Raw genomic sequence first — 20967 nt, 5'->3', positions numbered from 1 at the left:
TTCAGGTACCACCCAGTGCTTTCCATGGAACTACACATCCTTCTTTGCCCTTTTACTTTTATGCCTTTGAATGAGGAAATGGCATATCAGAGTCCCAAAAGGAGGAGTCGAGAAATGAAAATGACAACAGAGATGAATACCTGGAGGCTCTGTAGGGAGATGCAGCTCACTGACTGTGACACACTTGGAGGTACCAGGACTGATCTATCATATCTAACGTAATACACAATGGGAAAGTGCAGAAAGCGCCTGTTCCCCAGCAAGGAGGAAATTAATACATTTAGTTACAAATATCTGCCCCTAAATCAAGCTTGCGAGTCCCTGTGGAAGCTAAAGAAGAGTATAATATGCAAAGGGTCTTCCTGAATCATGAAAAGTGGCATAACATAAGTATGGAGAGCCCAGATTCTGAGCCAGAGGGTCTGGTTTGAATCCCAGTCCATTACTTCCTAGTTTTGTGACTAATTTTTCTGATCAGCAATTCTGATGTGTTGGGTTTTTTTCCCACACCACCAAGCAATTCTCTAACACCAGCTGGGTGTTCTACAATTTAACCAAGTTCTGACACTATCAGATTCCACAGGTTAAGCATTCAAGTCCACAAGACTGCCCTACACTTCAGAACCAATTGCAAGTCCATGTTGTTACCTGTACTTCAGACCTACTGGCTACTAACCAGAGGTTCTCACATCTCCCACCTTGAGTTTGATTAATTTGCTAGTGTGGCTGAGAGAACTCAAGAAAGCAATTTACTAGCTAGAGTACTGGTTTATTGCAAAAGCTATTAAGGGACATGAATCAATCACCAGATGAAGAGATACAGAGGGCAATATCCCGAACAACAAAGCTACGCTCCTTGAGGAGTTTGGGGCTTGGCATGGTAGCACACGGACACGTTCTGGCTCCCCTACTTGGAAGCTCTCTTAACTCCCTTCTCTTTTTTTTTTTTGGGGAAGGCTTCATTACAAAGGCACAATTGATTAAATCATTGGCCATTGGTGATTGATTCAACCTCCAGACCCTCTTCCCTTCCTGGAGGTCAGGGAGTAGAACTGTAGTATCCAACCCTCTAATTACATGGTTGGTTCCCCTGGCAACTGGTCCTCATCCTCAGGTTCTTTGCAAAAGTCACCTCGCTTAACATAAACTGAGTTGTTGTGGAAAGAGTTTGTTATGAATAACAAGACACTAATTTCACTTTTATGGCTCTGAAGCATTTTTAGGAACTGAAGACAAGAGACCAAATATGATAACAAAAGATTCTCCCATTGCTCTTATCACTCAGGACATTCCAAGTGTTTTAGATTCGGTGAGCCAGGAACTGTAGATGAAGATCAAATGTATCTGAAAATATATTTTTGTTGTTTGAATGACCAAATTATATATATTTCTTATAAATCACAATATTGCATCTATTGTATGCATAGACCACATTTTGTTTATCTAGTCATCCCTGGAAGGACATTTTCGTGGTTGCCACTTTTGGCTATTGTGAATAATGCTGCTCTGAACATGGGAATACAGATATCTTCGAAATATTTTTGCAGGTCTATATATCTTGTTTTGTGATCCAAACTGAATGAATTTAGAAACTTGTTAACCTTTTCGATATTTGAGAATAACTTACATATTATAAGAATTATGTGTTCTTCCATGACATAAAAAGTTAGATATTAAAATTTGCTACATCCATTGATGTTGGAGGTAACAGTGATAGGTGTCCTATCAACTTCTTCCAGTTCTTTTGTGTTTTTTTCCTATTCAACTTTTCCTAAACTTCTAGGGTCAAATTTTGTAATTTACATCAATTCACATTAATGTTTAATTAATTAAAGATTCTACTAGAATAGAGTTTTACATGATGTTTTCTTCTTATTTTTAAAATCTACGCACCTAGAGTTAATTTCTCGTTTCCATTTCTGAAGTTTGTATTGTTTTACGTTCTTTTTCCTTTATTAGAATTTTAAGAACTTTGTCTCTTTCTTTGTTTTAGTCTAAAAGCCAGCTTAGGAATCCGTTAAAATATTTTTTTAATGTTTTCTTATTCTAGATACTTTATTTTGGGTGGTGGACCAACTTTGATATTATGTAAGCAACGCTTCATTATATTAATTAACACTTTCCTGATCTGGTAGAAGTTTAAGAAGACTTTCTATTTCAAATTATCATGACGTAAAGTCAATATTAAATGTGTGACAATACACACAACAGACTAGTAGGTGCTCAGAACAAAAAACTAAAAAGACTTTTACAAATAGAATGGTAAGACAGAAAATGCTAAAAAAAAAAAACAAAACATAGACAGGGGGTTGGCCCTGTGGCTAGTGGTTAAGTTCACATGCTCCACTTTGGTGGCCTAGGATTTCACTGGTTTGGTCCTGGGCATGGACCTAGCACTGTTCATCAGGCCATGCTGAGGTGGCATCCCACATAGCAGAACTAGAATGACCTACAACTAAAATATACAACTGTGTACTGGGTGGGGGGGAGCTTCGAGGAGAAGCAAAAAAAAGGAATATTGGAAATAGATGTTAGCTCAGGGCCACTCTTTAAAAAAAACATAGAGATAGAGAGACAGTGATTTATTTTATTTTCCTTTTAAAATCTGGAACAGACATTGTCTGAGAATATTGTGATTAGATCTTTTGACAAACCAATTGGAAAAATTTTAATTTGGGAGGATTTAATTCCTTACAATTTCATGTCTACTGTTCTTCCCTAAAACAGTTATAAGGAGGAGAGGGGGTCAATCTCTGTGAGGTGTTTAGGTACCTTATGTTGTTACTCTGGATCCCTTAGGGTAGGTATTATAATCACCCTCATTTTACAGAGAGGAAACTGAGGCTCTGAGAGTTTAAGTAGCGTGCTAAAAGTCCAGAGCTGGAGGAAAAAGAGTTAGGACTTCAACACATGACTGAAGGACTCCAAATTTCTTGCTTCTATTTTAAAACACATCATGCCACCTCCTTTATGAAATCCACCCAGGTTTTGTTAAAGAATGTGGGGGGCCTAATGTGCAATAGAATTGAGCAGTGATAAAAATGAAAGAACAGGGTATAGTGGTTTAGGGGCAACAGAGGCCTAGAACCATATTCACTTCCCTAGCGAGCAGGATAAATTATTTTGTAAATTTCAAGAATTCTATCAGCCAATGCAACTTCCTCACATTTGTTATATTTTCCTTGTCTCTTTAAAATTAATTTCAGTCAAAGCTCTGAAATACGATGTTGAGAAATAGTATTTGTGATGTAGCATCCAGAGAAGGGAGGAAGACTGGCATTCTTTCAGTTGGCAGCTGGCTTGTGAATAAACGTGTCCGGGGGAGGGAGGAGGTGATAGCAGGGAGAAAGAGGAGAGATCTACTCCTGTTCCCAAAGAAAGAACAGAGCAACAGTGTTTTCTAGGAAAGTGGCCCAGGATGAAGCTTGCCAGAAGCATCAATGAGAAGGGGTCTTGATGGTCCTGTGCTGTGTTCACAACCCTCAAATTCCAGACTCACAAACACCCAGAATGAGAGATGGCACTCAGAAATTGGATGCTGATTATTTTATTGGCATATTGAAGACAGACTGCATTGTTCCAGTGTGAAGGCTTTCTGAAGGACACTTATCTTCATATTCATTTTCTGAAACAAACAAACAAAAAGGGAAGTTGAGAGAGAAGCCAAGACATGGCAGGTAGTTTCTAATCCATTGCTGGTGTTACTGAAGTGAAGTAGGTGAGAGCCCATCTTTCTCCCTCTCCCCTGCTCCCTCTGCCTGTTCCTTCCTAATTTCTTTTTGTTTCCTGTTTTTATGCACCTAGGAGATAATGTGCTCTAAATAGTTGCTTGCAAGATGAATGAAAGAGATTATTCCTAGGTTGTTTATCTTTTGGTTGTTACTGAAAATGTTCAAAGAAATATTTAAAAAGATGGTCACTGCACATATGCTACAATTGGAAAAAATGGAAAGTGACCAAAATGTCCATTGACAGGGTTGGCTAAAGAAATCTTGGCACAGCCACACAATGGAATAGTATACAATTGTAAAACAAATCCAAGAAAAGACCACATAGAGCCATATATCTCTGTGACCTAAAATGAAATCTTTCTAAGAAATATTTTATATGAAATGAGGACAATAAATCTGCATATAAATTATAATACCATTTGCAGAAAGTATTAATTTATGTTTATATAAGCATAAATTTTTCCAAGGGGATGTTCAAAGGGTTAACAGTGTTGGCTTTGGGGGAGGGAAGTGGGGAGATAGGAAGAGATAAGCCTTTAAGATTTAATTTCATACCATTCTATTAATTTTATTTACCTTGATCATATATTAATTTAAAAGTAAATATTTTAAAAGCTAGATAACATTTAACAGCATAAAACTAAAGTGGTATTTAGCAGGCACACTGGGCCCAAGAAGCCTACTGTGAGGCAGGACTGAGTAGAGTAGTCAGGTGGAAACTTGAGATGGGAAGTCTTTGAGCCTGAGGAGGAGCAGAGGGGAGGACCAAAGGGAGGACACTGCTCTACTTCCTCATTACCAGCCCATTTAAGACAGGTAATCATGGGAAAAAAGCCCACTTATGGCAGTGTCTCTCAAAATTGAAATTTCCTTGGACAGTTTGTTAAAAATAAAGTCTTGACCCTATTCTAGAATATCTGAAGAGAAATCTTTAGAAACGGGCCCTAGGACTATCCCATTTCAATGTTTCCAGTTGATTCATTGGCAAAGTGAAGTTTGAGAACTGTAGGCGTTAGGGCCTTTGATGGAGAGTGAAATAGAATCATACCTGTCATTGAATTCCATATTACTGGGGTGGCTGGCCTCCTGGAGGTGGTGGTCCCTGGGGCCCTCCAGGAGGAGGTGGGGGAGGACGATTTTGATTGCCTTGTGGTCTGGGTGGTTGCTGCTGAGGAGCACCCTCAGAAGGGGATCTTGCTGGGCCTCTTCCTCCCTGGGGTCCTCTGTCCTGAGGAGCATCCTCTTGGTTTCCACCATCAGGAGGGGCTGGAGGTGGGGGTCCTGCTGGTGGGGGTGGGGGTCCCTGGGGCCCTCCAGGAGGAGGTGGGGGAGGAGGATTTTGATTGCCTTGTGGTCTGGGTGGTTGCTGCTGAGGAGCACCCTCAGAAGGGGATCTTGCTGGGCCTCTTCCTCCCTGGGGTCCTCTGTCCTGAGGAGCATCCTCTTGGTTTCCATTATCAGGAGGAGCTGGAGGTGGAGGTCCTGCTGGTGGGGGTGGTGGTCCCTGGGGCCCTCCAGGAGGAGGTGGGGGAGGAGGATTTTGATTGCCCTGTGGTCTGGGTGGTCGCTCCTGAGAGCCGTTATTTGGGTTTCCGCCTGGTCGGGGTGGTCGCTCCTGGGAGCCGTTGTTTGGGTTTCCGCCTGGTCGGGGTGGTCGCTCCTGAGAGCCGTTGTTTGGGTTTCCGCCTGGTCGGGGTGGTCGCTCCTGGGAGCCGTTGTTTGGGTTTCCGCCTGGTCGGGGTGGTCGCTCCTGGGAGCCGTTGTTTGGGTTTCCGCCTGGTCGGGGTGGTCGCTCCTGGGAGCCGTTGTTTGGGTTTCCGCCTGGTCGGGGTGGTCGCTCCTGAGAGCCGTTATTTGGGTTTCCGCCTGGTCGGGGTGGTCGCTCCTGGGAGCTGTTATTTGGGTTTCCGCCGTCGGAAGGGGCTCTAGGCGGGCGTCCTCCGGGAGCTGGTCTCTGATGGTTCTGATTTGGGTTCTGGCTTTGTTCCTTTATGTCTGCATGGATATGGCGCAAGAATAGATGACTTAGTGATGGAGGCCTCCCTTCTCAGATTGAACTCTGATGAATATACGCAACAGTCCCTTTTTCCCAGAATTTGCCCCTCAACTTCCCACCTCCCCCTTGCCCACTACTTCCTTTAGCAGTAGTCCTCTTCATCAGCATACTAGTAATATTGAAGTTCTAGTTCTTTGCTCATGAGACAAACATGTGAGTTTAAGTTTGATGAAAAAGCAGGTCTTAGATATCTTAGAATTCCCAGAGAATGTCTCCAAGTGTAGAGGAAAAGCAAAGGGATTAATGTCACTTATGCTGCCAGTTACATTTCAGGCCACTGACATAATTTGACAAATGTGCTTCTTCTGTCTGGCCACTTGGGCTCCATGGGGAAGCCTCAGGCTCCACGATTTGGGTAGAGAAATACTAAGAGAGAGAGAAAGACAAAGTGATGGCCCACACGGATTCACCAAATAACTGTGGCAAATTTTTATCAGCTACAGGGGCACAGCTGAGTGGAGAAACATGGAGTAAAGGGACCAAGACTCTTACTTGCACTACTGCTTAAACCAGAGAGTAACATTGGGGAAGCAGGAGCAGTTGAGGGGTTGGTTCTCAATGGGATGGAGGAGTCAGAATTAGGACTCCTGCCCTCTGTCTGTCACCTCTCAGCAGTCATTGCTGGCCTGAGAGAACAGGTAGCACACTCCTTTTGTCATCCAGCCCAGACACATCTCTGTTATTCAAGTTGAGGTCCTGCTCACAGTCCCCAGAATCAAGGTTGGGTAGATGATTGCCTATATTGCTAGGGGTATTAACGTTAATCAATTCTTGACAGGAAAATGATGGTAATAAGACATGGGAGAACTGAAAAGTTCTTGAGAAGAGAATGGAAGGAATGTATATTGAGGATTAATTGAGATTTACCTGATATGAGGGCAGAATATTCTTCGTCGCTGACATCTAGGAAAAGATGCACAAGATGAAGTGAAAAGTTAAGTCCCAAATCTGCTAGAGCTCACACTTGTTCTACAGAGAAAGGACCCCTGCCAACCACTATCTGTCTGGACTCTAAGTTAACTTGTCAGCCATGGTCCGTGATGCCTTTAGAAAGAGAGCAACATGTAAGGGAGCGGCAGGGTTGTTACTATGCTGAGTGTCAACCACAAACTCAAAATAGAAAAGGACCTTTTTATCTTCCTTAGGATCCCTCAAACGCTGAAGTTAATTTAAGCTAAGTGCTGAGGTATTTCATGTTTTAGTATACTTCGGCCTTCTTTCTTCATTAAATACTTTTACTTACGTTAACATGCTTTCTCAAAGCCGGGCTACCAGGGATAAACATTTGGATATAATCTTCCACGTATTGCTCACAGCACATTGAAATATTAAATATGGGAGGGAGAAAAATGAGAACATCAGGTCCTGGTGTCTCTATATTGCTATGTAGAGAGAGAGAAATTTCATATCCTCTTCTCTATCTCTGAAATAGCTCTGCTGTGTGTTTATCTTCATCTATATGGCATTCCCAGCAAGGCCACTACATCCACTGCCTGCTTTGATTACCATAACATCTTCACGACTGGCCTTCCCTGTACCAGTCTTGCCATCTTCCAACGCATCCTTCACAGCACGGTCAGAATTTTCTAAAAACGCAAATATGACCTTGTCATTCCCCTGCCAAATTCTTTCTTGGGTTCCAGCTGCACTTTAAATAAAATATAAGGCCTTGGCATGAAATGAGGACATTACTGGCCTTATCCTTATCTTAAGAACTATGCAGCCTCCTTTTTCCTCTAATTTGTCTCCCCTCCCACACCATTCCTCACTACAGATGATCTCCTGAGCCCTAAGCAGAGTCACAACAGCCCCCACCCCCTTTTTGGTTTTTACCACTATTTGAGCTCTCAGCTGAGCTCAGGGCCAGCAAGGCCACTGAGAGCAGGACCAGCAGCATCTTGGAGGAAGCTCTGGAGTTGCTCCCAACTCTGTGCTGGGAGAACCCAGGTGGCTTCCTTTATAAAGACAAGCAGAACAATGGAGTCTTTGAGCTCCACACTGGATGGACCTCATCACCTGGTAGACTAGGTCAGGTCAGGTCAGGTACATCCCTTCTTTCTTTGTGGGACTTCGCCCAGTGGGATGGTGTGGATAGGATGTTGTTAGTGTCTCATTCTTAATAGGTACAACGTGTGACTTGGGTTGTTTTGGAAGGAACCGTGTCCAAGCAGTCAGAGCAAATATTAGAAATGTTCCTTCATCATTTGATATTCAGTCTGATGGTGAGATTGTTTCTCTCTTCTTCCATTGTATTGTTTGTGTGTGTAACTATGGGTATGATATTTAGCTAATATTTTTGATGATATAGAGATCATTTCGGTTTAATTTTGAAATGTATGAGGAAAACACACACTTGGGCTCACACAGATGACAGAAGGTTGACTGTTCATGCCCCAGAGATCCTCCAAGATTCTCTGCATATGGTTTTAATCAGGGAAGTCTTGGTGTTGTAGAACACAGGTGAAATAAACTTTCTATTCTTATTACTATCCTTGGGGATTATGATATTTAGTGAGAGCAAAATTCGACACAGAATCCAACGTAGGATTTCTAGATCCAAACAAATTGAATACATAGTTTCTTGAATGAATCATGTTAATTTACGTCTCCAAGATTTCTGTCTGCTGTTTCCTCTTTCTAGAATCTTCTGCAAGATTCAATTTAGGCCTTATTACTTCTAAGAGATATATTTAACCACCCCCACTGATAAACTAGTGGCTACAATTATGCACTCCAATAATATAGTCTGATACCCCTTCAAAGCCTCAATTGCACTGCACTAATCTTCTAACTTTCAGGTAGTTTCTGTGCTGGAATGTTTTCTCAGATTTTTCTTCAACACAGGGACTTTTCTTCACAGTACTCAGACGCTCATTTCTCTCCACTTTCCTTCTGAAACTTATACATTAACATTTTATCTCATGAATCAATTCTCTCTGTTTATTTTTCATTTTATATCTAGCTTTTTTTTTTTTGCTATGCACTTTGGGAGAATTTCTTTAATCATCTAAATCAAGGGCTAGTCTGGTCTTCACTAGCCTTGTTGCCTTTTGTTTGTAAGATTTGGCAAGAAGGTACTGTGTTTCCATAAACATCTTTTTAGGTCATCTGCATTGGTTGCCTTTTCAGCTGCTGATCATTCTATTATATTCAGCAGTTGCCAGGTCATCCTTCTCAGTCAGTGAAGATCAAGATTAGTCAGTATCATCAGCTGCCAGTTATTTCAGAACTAGTGTAGGTCTTATGTTATTGTTCCATTTTGTGTAGGGCTAGTGCGAATTTGAAGACAGTTTGGCTGGAATATCACAAGGAAGTCTGTGTGGCCGGAAACCCTAAAGACAGGCCCTTGAGCAATGTGGATGAGTGGATCCTGTGCTATGCACATGAGTGTCTGGATTTGGCTCTTTCTGAATTGTTACAGGTAATATTAAAGGAAGGCTTTCTAATACCATGGTGTTTGCTACAGATAACATTGCCTTTGCAAGGTGACCAGGCAGACTGGTGTTTTCTTCCTTGCATTATTATGGATATATTCTAGAATGTGGAATATATTAGCAGTTGGCAATTCTTCTCTGGGTATGTGGGAAAGCAGAAGCGTTCGAGCTGGGCTTTGTTGGAAGAAGAGATTAATTTCTTGGGCTTAATAGTTCCCCTTATTTTATTGGAGTGACTGTTATTTCTCCAGACATTATTATGGAAGAGAAACTGGAGATGATCAGTCCTGACCAGGGGGCTTATGGCAGGCCTTCAGGTAGGAAAGGAGGGTCAGAACTAAGGAAGAGAGGGGAGTACTGGGCACACTTATTCACATTGTGTGGGTGGCTGCAGAAGGGGCAGTCCTGATGGAAGGCAGGCTTCTCTTTGGCTTGGTGAGTACCGGAAGAGAGCAGGGCATTCTGCAAAATATCACTCAGTTCATGTCTTTCACTAAGCTTCCCAAATGTCAGTGATGAGATGAGTGAAAGAGAGTAGTGTGTTGTGAAAGAATAAATGTCAGCTATGAACTCACCAGACACAACAAAAATAGAGGGTATGAAAGAGAAGACTGTTGGCTGTCTGAGAATCTTTCTCCAGTAAATTCTTCAGAAAGGGCCCATGAAAACGACATTTCCTTAGTTAACAGTTTCATTATTCTTTTTACTGGAATAATAATTTTTCAGACAGAAAATCACATTTTATTCTTTCTGTATCTTTAATTTGTTACTCCATTTTTCTTTGGCAAAGGGTGTTATTGTTGAAAATTCTAAGGGTGATCTACTTTTATTCCTGTCACAGGTCATTTTCCATTTTTCAGAGATGCCCAGGAAATTTTTTAATATTTGCTGTTATTGTTATTGTGAGAACATTTAAAATCTAATTTCTTAGCAACTTTCGGGTTTACAGTACAGTACTGTTAACTATAGTCACAATACAGTACATCAGACCCTCAGAACTTATTCTTCTTATAACTGGAAGTTTTTACACTTTGACCAACATCTCCTCATTTCCCCCATCCTCTGGCAACCACCAATCTACTCTCTGTTTCTATGAGTTTGGGTTTTTTAGATTCCACATGTAAGTGAGATCATACAATATGCATTTTTCTGTATCTGACATTTCATTTAGCATAATTTCTTCAAGTTTCATCCATGCTGTTGCAAATGTCAGAATTTCTTTCTTTTTTATGGCTGAATAACATTCCATTGTGTGTTCTTTATCCATTCATCCATCAATGAACACATAGATTGTTTCCGTGTCTTGACTATTGTGATTAATACTACGATGAACATGGTGGTGCAAATGTCTCTTTAAGATAGTGATTTCATTTCCTTTGGATACACTTAGAAATGGGATTGCTGGATCATATAGTAGTTCTATTTTTAATTTCTCGAGGAAACTCCATACTGTTTTCCATAGTGGCTGCAGCAATTTACATTTCCACCAACAGTGCACAAGGGTTTTCTTTTCTCCACATCCTCACCAGCATTTCTTAGCTCTTTTTTTTTTTTTTTTTTTTTTTGACGATAGGCATTTTAACAGTTGTGAGGAGATATATCATTGGGTTTTCATTTGATTTTTATGATGACTAATGATGCTGAGCTCCTTTTTATGAACCTGTTGGTCATTTGTATGTCTTCTTTTTGGAAAAATGTCTATTCAGGTTCTTTGCCTATTTATTAACTAGATTCTGTGTTATTTTGCTATTGAGTTGTATGAGTTATTTATGTATTTTGGATATTAACCCTTTATCAGATATCTGGTTTGCAAATATTTTCTCCCATTCCATAAGTAGACTTTTCATTTTGTTGATTGTTTCTTTTGCTGTGCAGAAGTTTTTTAGTTTGATGTAGTGCCGCTTGTTGATTTTTGCTTTTGTGGCTTGTCCTTTTGGTGTCCTATCCAAAAAAAATCATTGCAAAGACCATTGTCAAGGAGCTTTCCTCTATGTTTTCTTCTAGGGGTTTTACAGTTTCAAGGTTACATTTAAGTCTTTAATTCATTTTGAGTTAATTTTGTGAGTGTAAGATAAGAGTCCAATTTCATTCTTTTGCATGTGAGTATCCAGTTTTTCCAACATCATTTATTGAAGAGACCATTCTTTCTCCATTGAGTATTCTTGGCTCCCTTGTCAAATATTAGTTGACCATATATGCATGGGTTATTTCTGGGTTCTCAATTCTGTTCATTGGTCTCTGTGTCTGTTTTTATGCCAATACCATACTGTTTGGATTCCTATAGCTTTGTCATATAGTTTGAAATTACAATTTAACTTTTTGCGATATAAAAAATCACTTAATGTACTTACTTAACATGTCACTCAATATATATTAATGAAAACATATTTGAATTAACCTTAAATTGTACAAGACATATCAAGGAAAAACTACATTAGTTGCTGGTGAAAAATATTGGGGCAATTTTCCAAATATTAGTAATAATCTTACGAGTTAAAAAAATGATAGGCTGACAGCTCCTTTACCCACTTTATATATATTTTTTACCCAAGTTCTTCATTTAAAGTTATAAATATTAATTAAAATGAACAAGAATAACTAACTTGAGGTAGAATTGTAAGCCTAACTAAAAACTGACATTTAACCGTGTTATCCTAATCAGAGCTGAGTTTAATTTTTACAATCTCAAGTTGGAAGAGTATTATGTTTAAGACAGCATTTAAATGGCAGAATTATGTCAAACATGGTATTGAACTGGAAACTATAAAGCAAAAGAATGATACACAGGACTGTATAAAAGTATACAATTTTTATATAGCAATAACAAAAAATTTAAAAATCCAACTACAAACCAGAGGTAAAATAATAAATGAGAAAATGAGATAAGTGGTTCCAATATTTTAGAGAGATAAGTGCTTTTTGCAAACATTGTAATAAAGGGCTCAAGACTATCTTCTCTGTCAAATGCCCAATACTGCAATGCATGTATAAGGCTAAACACCCTACATGCAACAAGCAGGGTCACTATTCTTGCTGGGATATGGGATGTTCATCTGAAATGTTTATAGTTGAGTTTCTTTCTTCTTTTCTTAACTAAAAGTACAGACAAAAAGAGTGGTCTGAGATATTCTTGACCAACCAATAAGTAAGAACACACTCTACATTCTGTCAGATGTCTCTTTCTTATTGTTATGCCTCATCCCATTTTGTGCTCAAGAGATTATGTTCTCATTTTACAGGACATATTCCTACCCACTCATTCATCCAAAAGGAACATCAACAATCATCTCTGCTTCTGTCTTGGCCTGGTGGCATCTTTAACATCTGCTTCTCAGCCTGCTAGGAACTTAGAAAAAGTTTATTGAAGATTTAAAGGGGGCAATAAACAGCACATCTCTCTCTCAACAGTGGTGCCAATTGAGAAGCAGTCTCAGGTATCACACATATTTGAAAAGTATCAGCTTTAACATGGATAAGGCTGAACTGGAGAAATGATGTTTCTTGTATCCCGAAATGGGCTATCAGATATAGTATCTCTGAATGTAAATTACTTCCCAAGATGAGAGGCCTTCCTTCTTTAGGATAGAATATGTCCTGGGAAGTTGAAGTTGACTGTATGAGTGATTAAAAAAGATATTTCTCCCCTGGAAGAATCACTTGGAAAAGATTAGAGAAAATTCAGGATGAGCTGAACTTCATGTACCCAGTGGTTTCCTCAGTCCCATTGATTAGGTATGTATGAATAACTTAGAGCCAGAAATAAGTAGTGTTTCTCCCACTCTCTACCTGGGGAATGGAGGTTTTCATCCTTCTGCTGAAGTGTGAAGACTGGGAGATAAGTCTCTCTAACATTCTCTAGGTCTTTGTTCTACTATAACCCATTTAGGGTAATCATCACAACCTGTGATCAACCAGGGGTCTGTTTCCCTCAGTTGAGGAGACCGGTGCCGGCCTGCCTCTCTTAGGAAAGGAGACTAGTGCCAACCCATGTTCAGGAGAGCTCTCTTCTAATACCACACACTGCTTTCTTCTATTTTCTATGGGAACTACTGGAGGACACTTAAACTTTTACCCCTAGAAGGCTCTTAAATTGGCCAGAAGAGCTAATTAAATTAGCTTCAGGGCCCAATTCTATAGTTGGCTGAAGTTTTCCTCTTATTCTCCTTTCTGTTCCAAATTGCTCCTGTCCAAATGGTCTAAAATAGTTCAGCAGAGCTTAGGAAATGATGTCAAATGCTTTTAATGCTAAAATGTTACAATGCACAGTGTTATAATGTTACAATGCCCAATGTTGAAAATGCCTTGAATATGGATATAACACTCCATTATCAAATTTAGAGTGAAATTATCACCCCAAAATCAATTCATTTGCTCTTGTAAATTCATTTACAAATTAATTCTTACCAAGATTTATTCTGCTCATTGCTGACTGGAGGCCCTCACGCTGAAGCTTGGATATAGTCATGATGGAGCTGTCTTTCCCTGCAATAGTGTTGTCCCTTCAGGACATCACAAGTCATCTTTCATATGTCCTACATTTCAAGAGTTCAGAGAGTTAATAAGATCATAGGATCAACCCAAACCACAGAAAATTTAGCAAACAAGCTTCTGGTCTTTAATCCCAAAGGGCCTGGGGAGACCCAATGCCTTTGCCATTTGCTCCTTAAGACCTTATCTTCCCTCTGCTTCTGATTATTCCAGGCCGTGAGTAAAATTTCTGTTGGCTGCATCCTTTTTCTCCTGGTTGTTGGATATTCCTCTAGGGTTCCTCTCATGAACCCCACTCATTTTAGGAATAGCCAGGTAATATATAACAATCTTCACCTATTTCTAAATGTGGTCTGTTTCCTTTTCTAATATCTTGTGGCTAACACTATTGTCTGGAGTGAGATACTTTCATTCTTTTAATATATCTTTTGTGTTCAAGTTCTCAGATATGTTTTTCCCCAAAAATACTCTTCTTGATTACATTTGTGGATTCCTCACTGTGAGAGATAGGAAGTCAATAAATTCTGGCTCTTATAAAAGCCATTTTGTCCGTCTTTACCCCACTGTGGGTAATGCCACTTAGGAATTATTCTATTAGAACAAAACCTAACGTAAACCTTGACCTCATATTGTAGTCTTCCTACGCCCCCTCCCTTAGTAGATCTCATTTTCATCACTTCTACCTTCAGAGATCTAACTCTTCAAATATCCTGATGATTTTTCCCTAACACCCTGGAAATACTTGCATCTTTATGTACAATATATGTGTCAATCTGAAAGTCACGTATTATTATTTTGACTGATTTTCCTGATTTTTCTCTCTCACATGCATAAATATTTTATGTAACAGTCCCTGACTTTCATCTGTTTTTTTTGAAACTCAGTCACCCTTTCGAACCTAGAAAGAGTGAAATATCTCTCCCTTTTCAATTTCTTCTTTCTGAATAATTAAATACAGGTTCACCTCCTTTTTCCTTTCACATGTGTCTATCCTGGCCTCTAGATTTTTGCTTTTCCCTAGATTACTCACAAACCCATCATAAATTCCTCAACTTTTCTTCTAAGAAAAGCTTCCTTTCGTTACATTTATCAGTTTTTATTTTGTCGTCTTCATTTTCCTATGACTACATTCTGATAGTTATGTTGAAGTATCGATACCAAAAACAAACTAGAACTAAATAAAAAACACAATAAGCCCATTTTTCTCACAGAAACGGGATTCCAAATATGAGACTTTTTACATTTCTGATTTCTTTTTGAGGTAGTGATAACTTGAGTTGTTTCAAGCAAGAGGATAGTATATTCTCTTCGTGGTAAGAGTTCCCATTCTTTTAGATGGATGAGGGTACACAACTGAATTATTTAGGGATATTAATATAATTAACAAATTGGAGAGACCAGTTGGTAAGTGTGACTCGTAGTCTGTGGACAAGATATTTGAATGTGATAAGTTTTTCTTTCATAGACTTTCCTTGGCCCTAGAACATGAGGCAGTTTTAAATGCCTAGTGCTAATGAGTTAGGGACTGAAATCTCATCCACTAGTACTCTAGAGCCTAGCATCTGTCCTTTTTCATTCTTAAAGTTTTATTTCTAGAACAGCTATACATTATAGAAAACTTATGAACATAGTACAGAAAGTTCCTATACCCTCCTCCCAGTTTCTCTTATTCTCCGATATTATTATGGTACATTTGTTACCATTAATGAAGCTATATGGATATATCGTTTTTAAGTAAATCTCTTACTTTATTCATATTTCCTTAGTTTTTATCTAATGTTCCTTTTCTCTTACAGGACTCTATCCGTGAGACCACATTGCATTTAGCTATCATATCTTTAAATAAACTCTCTGTTCCCTTCTTCCTCTCTCCTCCTTCTGGGATACCCATTATCCTTATGTTGCCCTTTCTAATGGAGATGAGTATTTCTTGTAGACTTTCTTCATTTTTCAAAAATCTTAGTTCTCTCTCCTGTTCCACCTGAATCGTTTCTAGATATCTGTCTTGGAGCTCACTAATTGCTGCTTCTATACAGTTTGCTCTATTTCTAATGCTTTCTAATGTATTCTTCATCTCATTTATTGAGTTCTTCAGCTTTAGAATTTCTGTTGGTTCTTTTTTAGAGTTTCAGTGTCCTTGGAAAACTACTCCTTTTCTTCATTAATTTTATTCCTGAGCTTATTGAGCTGCTTTTCTGAGTTTTCTTGTAAATTGTTGAGTTTCTTCATGACAGCTGTTTCGACTCCTCTATCAGTTAGATCACAATCTTCCCAAGGCTTTAAGTTTGCTCTGGAGAACTGTCATTTTCTTTTTGTGATACCACGTTACCATGATTTTCCATGGTGCTTGATGTGTTGTTCTTCTGCCAGTGCATTTGAAGTAACGAACACCTTTCTTATTTAGGTAAAACTGTATTTACATTGATTCTAACAACTTAATACGTTGCTAATTAGAGGTCTGTCTTTTGTTTTCCAGTAGGTAGCACTACAGCATAGTTTTTTGGTTTCTCTTACCTGTGCTGCCTCTGACTTTATTTGACAGCCTTCACTTTCCACTCTCTACAGCCTCTGTCAGAGGTGTCACCAGTGCACTTGTCCTTGCTGCTTTGCCTCCCGGGATCACTGGCGCCTTGCTGCTGCCGGTGTTGCTGTGGCTGCAGGCTCTTCCTCCGCAGCGGGGAGAGGGGCAGCTTGGGGGGTAAGCTAGATTCATAGATGCTTTTCCTGCATTCAACGTTGTCAGGTTCTCAGGCACCAATGGTGCAGGTAGAAGGACAGGAGTTTGGGGCATTGCTGTGGCTGGGGGACTGGGGTCATGGGCCCCGCCTCTGCTGCTTTCCAGTTCCCTGTGGCTGTGGGAGTGGCTGCAACTGGAGGGCCAGAGTTGCATGTGCCACCTCTGCTGCTGCTAATGGGTTCTCTGGGGGTGTGGACACCAGTGTAGCTGGGGGTAGTGCTGGAGTTGTGTACACCAACACCATTGGGGGGGCCGAGGTTGCAGGCCCTGCCTTTGCTGCTGCTAACAGGTTTGCTGGGGCTGTGGGCTCAGCTGCTATGGCTGGGGGTCTGGGGTCACAGGTACTGCCTCTGCTCTTCTCCTCGTTCCACATTCTCTGTGCATTCTACTCCACCCACATTCAGATGTTATATATATGTGGATCCATCCTATATCCTGGTGTGTAGATCAGAGGAAACTTTGTTGAATTAGGACTGTCCTACTGGTTGTTGATTGAATGGGAGAAACAAAAGGAGTCTCACAACTCCATGATGCTGATGTCACATCTCCACATTGCATTTAGATGTCAGGTCTCCTTAGGCTTCTCTTGATTGTGACAGTTTCTAGGATTTTCATTGTTTTTGATGACCTTGTTGGTTTTGAAGAGCACTGGTCAAATATGTTTTTAGTATGTCTTTTAGTTGAGATTTGTCTGATAGTTGTTCCTTGATTAGACTGGGGTTGTGGGATTTTTGGCTAGGAATACCGCAGAGGTAAAGTTAACATGCCATTTAATCACACCATATCAAAAGTACATACTATTAATATAATTTATTGCTATTGATGTTGACCTTGATCACTTGGTTGAGACAGTGTCTGCAAAGTTTCTCCACTGTGAAGTTATGCTTTGCCCCTGCCTTTTGTAGTGTAAGGAGTGAAGTGTTATCTTTCACCTCCTTGAGGGCGAGGTATCTATGTAAGTTATTTGAAATTATTCTGCACAGGAGATTTGTCTCCCCCCCCCCTTTTTTTAATGAGCCCTTCATTACTTTCTGGTTCTGCAGAAGACTTCAGGCTTATCTTGTATATTTTCTGCCCCAGTCCCAGAATCAGCCATTTCTACAATGAGCCCTAGTTCTTTCCCTTGGCCAATAGCATTAGAAACCATGATCTGGGTGCAGGATAGGCTCATAGCTAATGGAGTGTCATTGCTTCTAGTCCCTTACCAACCCATTTTATATACTTATGTGTAGATATTTCTATGTGTAGAAATACTGGTTCATCTAAATCTATATTAAGCTAAACATGAGTTCACACTGATGTCTCCAACTTTAATCCATTACCACGTGGATCATTCTAGCCCATCCCCTTGCTTATCTGCAAACTCCCACTCCAACAGTGTGAAACCTGGCTCCCACCTGTCATCCATTTACTCAATTGTTCATTTCCAGTGTACATGTATAAAAGCATCAGAATTGTTAACCAGTGCCTCTATGGGAAACAACTCTAGCAACTATAGTGCAGTTCTTATGTACAATTTCTTTTCCCTTTAATTTTACAAAATCCAGTCATTTTCAAAGTTATGCAGGTCAGCACACATTTCCCCTTACTCTCTTCAGTGAGGTTGTTTCATACATTTGTGATAAAGTTTGATTGTTTTGTCACATTCTGCATTCCATCATGAAATTTTCCCAATCTCCTAGATAATTTTTTAAAACATGAGCTCATTAAAGTTCACTTTTTATGCCATAAAACTCAGTGGGTTTTAACAAATGCATAGCGTCATATAGCCACAATTATAGTATCATAGAGAATAGTTTCATCATCCTAAAAAGTCTTCTGTGCTTCACCTATTCAACCCTTCTCCCCCTCCCTCCTGACAAACACTGATCTTTTATGATCTTTACAGTTTTGCCTTTTCCAGAATGTCATGTAATTGGAATCATAGAGTATGTAGCATTTTCACACTGGCTCTTTTCACTTAGCAACATGTGCTTTAATTCATCCATGTCTTTTCATGACTTAATAGCTTATTTTCTTTTCAGTGAATACTGTTCCATTGTGTGTGTATACAATTGTTTATTTATCCATTCACCTATTGAAGGACAACTTGGTTGCTTCTAGTTTTGACAATTGTGAATAAAGATGCTATAAACATTTGCATCAGGTTTTGGCATGGACACAGATTTTGAAATAACTTTGGTAAATACCTAGGAGAACAATTGCTGGATTGTATGGTAAATTTTATAAGAAAGCACGTTAAGCTTTGTAAGAAATTGCCATATTGTCTTCCAAAGTGCTTTGACCATTTTGCATTTCTACCAGGAATGAATGAGAGTGCTTGTTGCTCTGCATCCTTGTCAGTTTTTTGCATATTAGCCATTCTAATAGGTGTATGGTATATCTCATTGTTTTTTTAATTTGCAATTCCTGAATGACACATGATGTTGACCATTTTTTCATATGCTTACTAGTCCTCTATATATCTTCTCTTGTGAGGTGTCTCTGTAGATCTTTCACCTAGTTTTTAATAGTGCTATTTGTTTCCATATTGTCAAATTTTAAGAATTCTTTGTATATTTTGGATAAAGTCCTTTATCAGATGTGTTTTGCAAATATTTTCTTTCACTCTGTGGTTTGTCTTTGGATCTTTTACAGAAGTTTTTAGCTTTCATAATGTTCAACTTAGTAATGTTTCTTCACGGGTCATGTGTTTGGTCTTTTATTTAAAAACTCACCACCTAGCTCACCTAGATGTTTCTCTTATGTTTTCTCCAATAAGTTTTATAGATTTCCACCCATTTTATAATTTATTTATGATTCCTTTTGAGTTAATTTTTGTGAAAGGTATACAGTTTGTGTTTAGGTTCTTTTTTTTTTTTTGACATATGAATGTCCAGTTATTCCAGTGCCATTGTCATTGTTTGGAAAGATTATCTTTTCTCCATTGAATTGCCTTTGTGCCTTTGTCAAAGATCAATTGACTATATTTGTGTGGATCTATTTCTGGGCTCTCTATTCTATTCCAGTGATCTATGTGTCTATTCTTTTGTCAATACCTAGCTGTCTTGATTACTGAGGCTTTATAGTAAGTCTTGAAATCAAGTAGTGTAATTCTTCCAACTTTATTCTTCTTCAGTATTGTGTTAGCCAGTCTAGGTCTTTTACTCTCAATATAAATTTAGAATGTGTTTGTTAATATCTACAAAATAGTTTACTGTGATTTTGATTGGTGTTACACTGAATCTATACATCAGATTGAGAAGAATTGAAATCTTATCGATAGTCTTTCAATCTATGAACATGGAATATCTTTTGATATTCTTTATTTCTTTTTATCAGAGTTTTGTCATATTCTGCATATATAGCTACTTTTCCATTTTAAAATTTTAGCTTACAGTCCTGCTATGAAACATTATGGGAAGTAAAAATCATTCTGTCCATCCAGTGCACATAAAGCTAGACGCTGAAATTGTACTCTTCCCTCTTATGGATGTCATTGAAACTAAGGTGTTATTTCCCTAAAATTAAATCCCTTTCCCAAGACCTATTAAGTCCAAAAAGCTAAACCTCATTGAGTTGGGTTAACGCCAACCACAGTGGTCTCACACTAAAGTCACAGATCTCATACCAGGGTTCTGGAAACTTTTATTATTAAGGCCATAGAGGTCTCTCATGAGAGTGACAGAGATCTCTTACAAAGCCCAAATGTCTCACTCACTCAGGTTTTTGGTCTTAAGTGGTTCTTGACTTAGAAATCCAGGAAGTTTTGCATGACTCCCAAGCAGATTCTTCAAATTTCAACAGATGAAAATTGTAGAATTTGCCTAGGAATTTGTTCTTGTCATTTGAATACAGTTAAAACCACTGGATTATCTCATGGTGCTTTTTATGCCTTGTCCATTAGATCAAATAGAGATTACTAGTCAGCCTGTCATAGTCTTCTGCTGTATAATGATGACAAGGTAGAGAATTCCATAGGATTTTTTGTTTACCTGATCAGTTCTTAATCTTTGAACTCAGAGTATCAATTTGTACCCAACTCTGCTCTAAGGATCTCACAGTAGATAGAAATGATTATTACATAATTCCTGGTCCTGGACCTTGGTAGTAATGACTGTTAAAAGTAACTAATAGTTGTATATCATTTAAAAGTTTACAAGCATTTTTACATATTCCATCCTTTTTAATCATTAATTTTGTGACTTAGGAACTGTTTGTTCCATTTTAAGAGAGAATGTTCACAAAACCCATTAGAAGACTGGCAAGTTCTAAATGCACTTGACTTCTCATAAGGGAAGAAACTGAGGCTTAGAGAAATGGGTTAGTCAGTGAGTGAGGAGGCTGGTCTCAATTCCAGGTATCAGCCAGTGCTTTCCATGGTGCTGTATATCATGCCCTGCCTTTTACTCTTTGAATGGGGAAATGTCATCAGAGTCCCCAAAGGAAGAGGGAATAAATTAAAAGGTCAGCAGAGATCAAGATCTGGAGGCTGTGACGAGAGGTGCAGCTCACTGACTGTGACACACTTGAAGGTGCCAG

The 20967-nt window shown here is 39.1% G+C and overlaps 1 protein-coding gene across 1 annotated transcript; it reads right to left on the bottom strand.

Moving 5' to 3' along the window:
- Positions 1–3531: 3531 nt before the first annotated feature.
- Positions 3532–16500, bottom strand: LOC106783269 (basic salivary proline-rich protein 3-like). The gene is made up of 6 exons (XM_070270345.1): positions 16259–16500; positions 7621–7742; positions 7272–7373; positions 6655–6690; positions 4780–5774; positions 3532–3625 (listed from the first exon to the last, which is right to left on the bottom strand). Exons 1-5 carry the CDS (start codon positions 16498–16500, stop codon positions 4798–4800), a joined length of 1479 nt encoding a protein of 492 aa, XP_070126446.1. The 3' UTR covers positions 3532–3625; positions 4780–4797.
- Between the last annotated feature and the right edge of the window lie 4467 nt (positions 16501–20967).

The sequence above is a fragment of the Equus caballus genome, chromosome 6, assembly GCF_041296265.1.
Source record: "Equus caballus isolate H_3958 breed thoroughbred chromosome 6, TB-T2T, whole genome shotgun sequence".
Lineage (NCBI taxonomy): Eukaryota > Metazoa > Chordata > Mammalia > Perissodactyla > Equidae > Equus > Equus caballus.
Note: the sequence above shows the minus strand (reverse complement) of the source record. Positions and strands in the feature narration are given on the sequence as shown.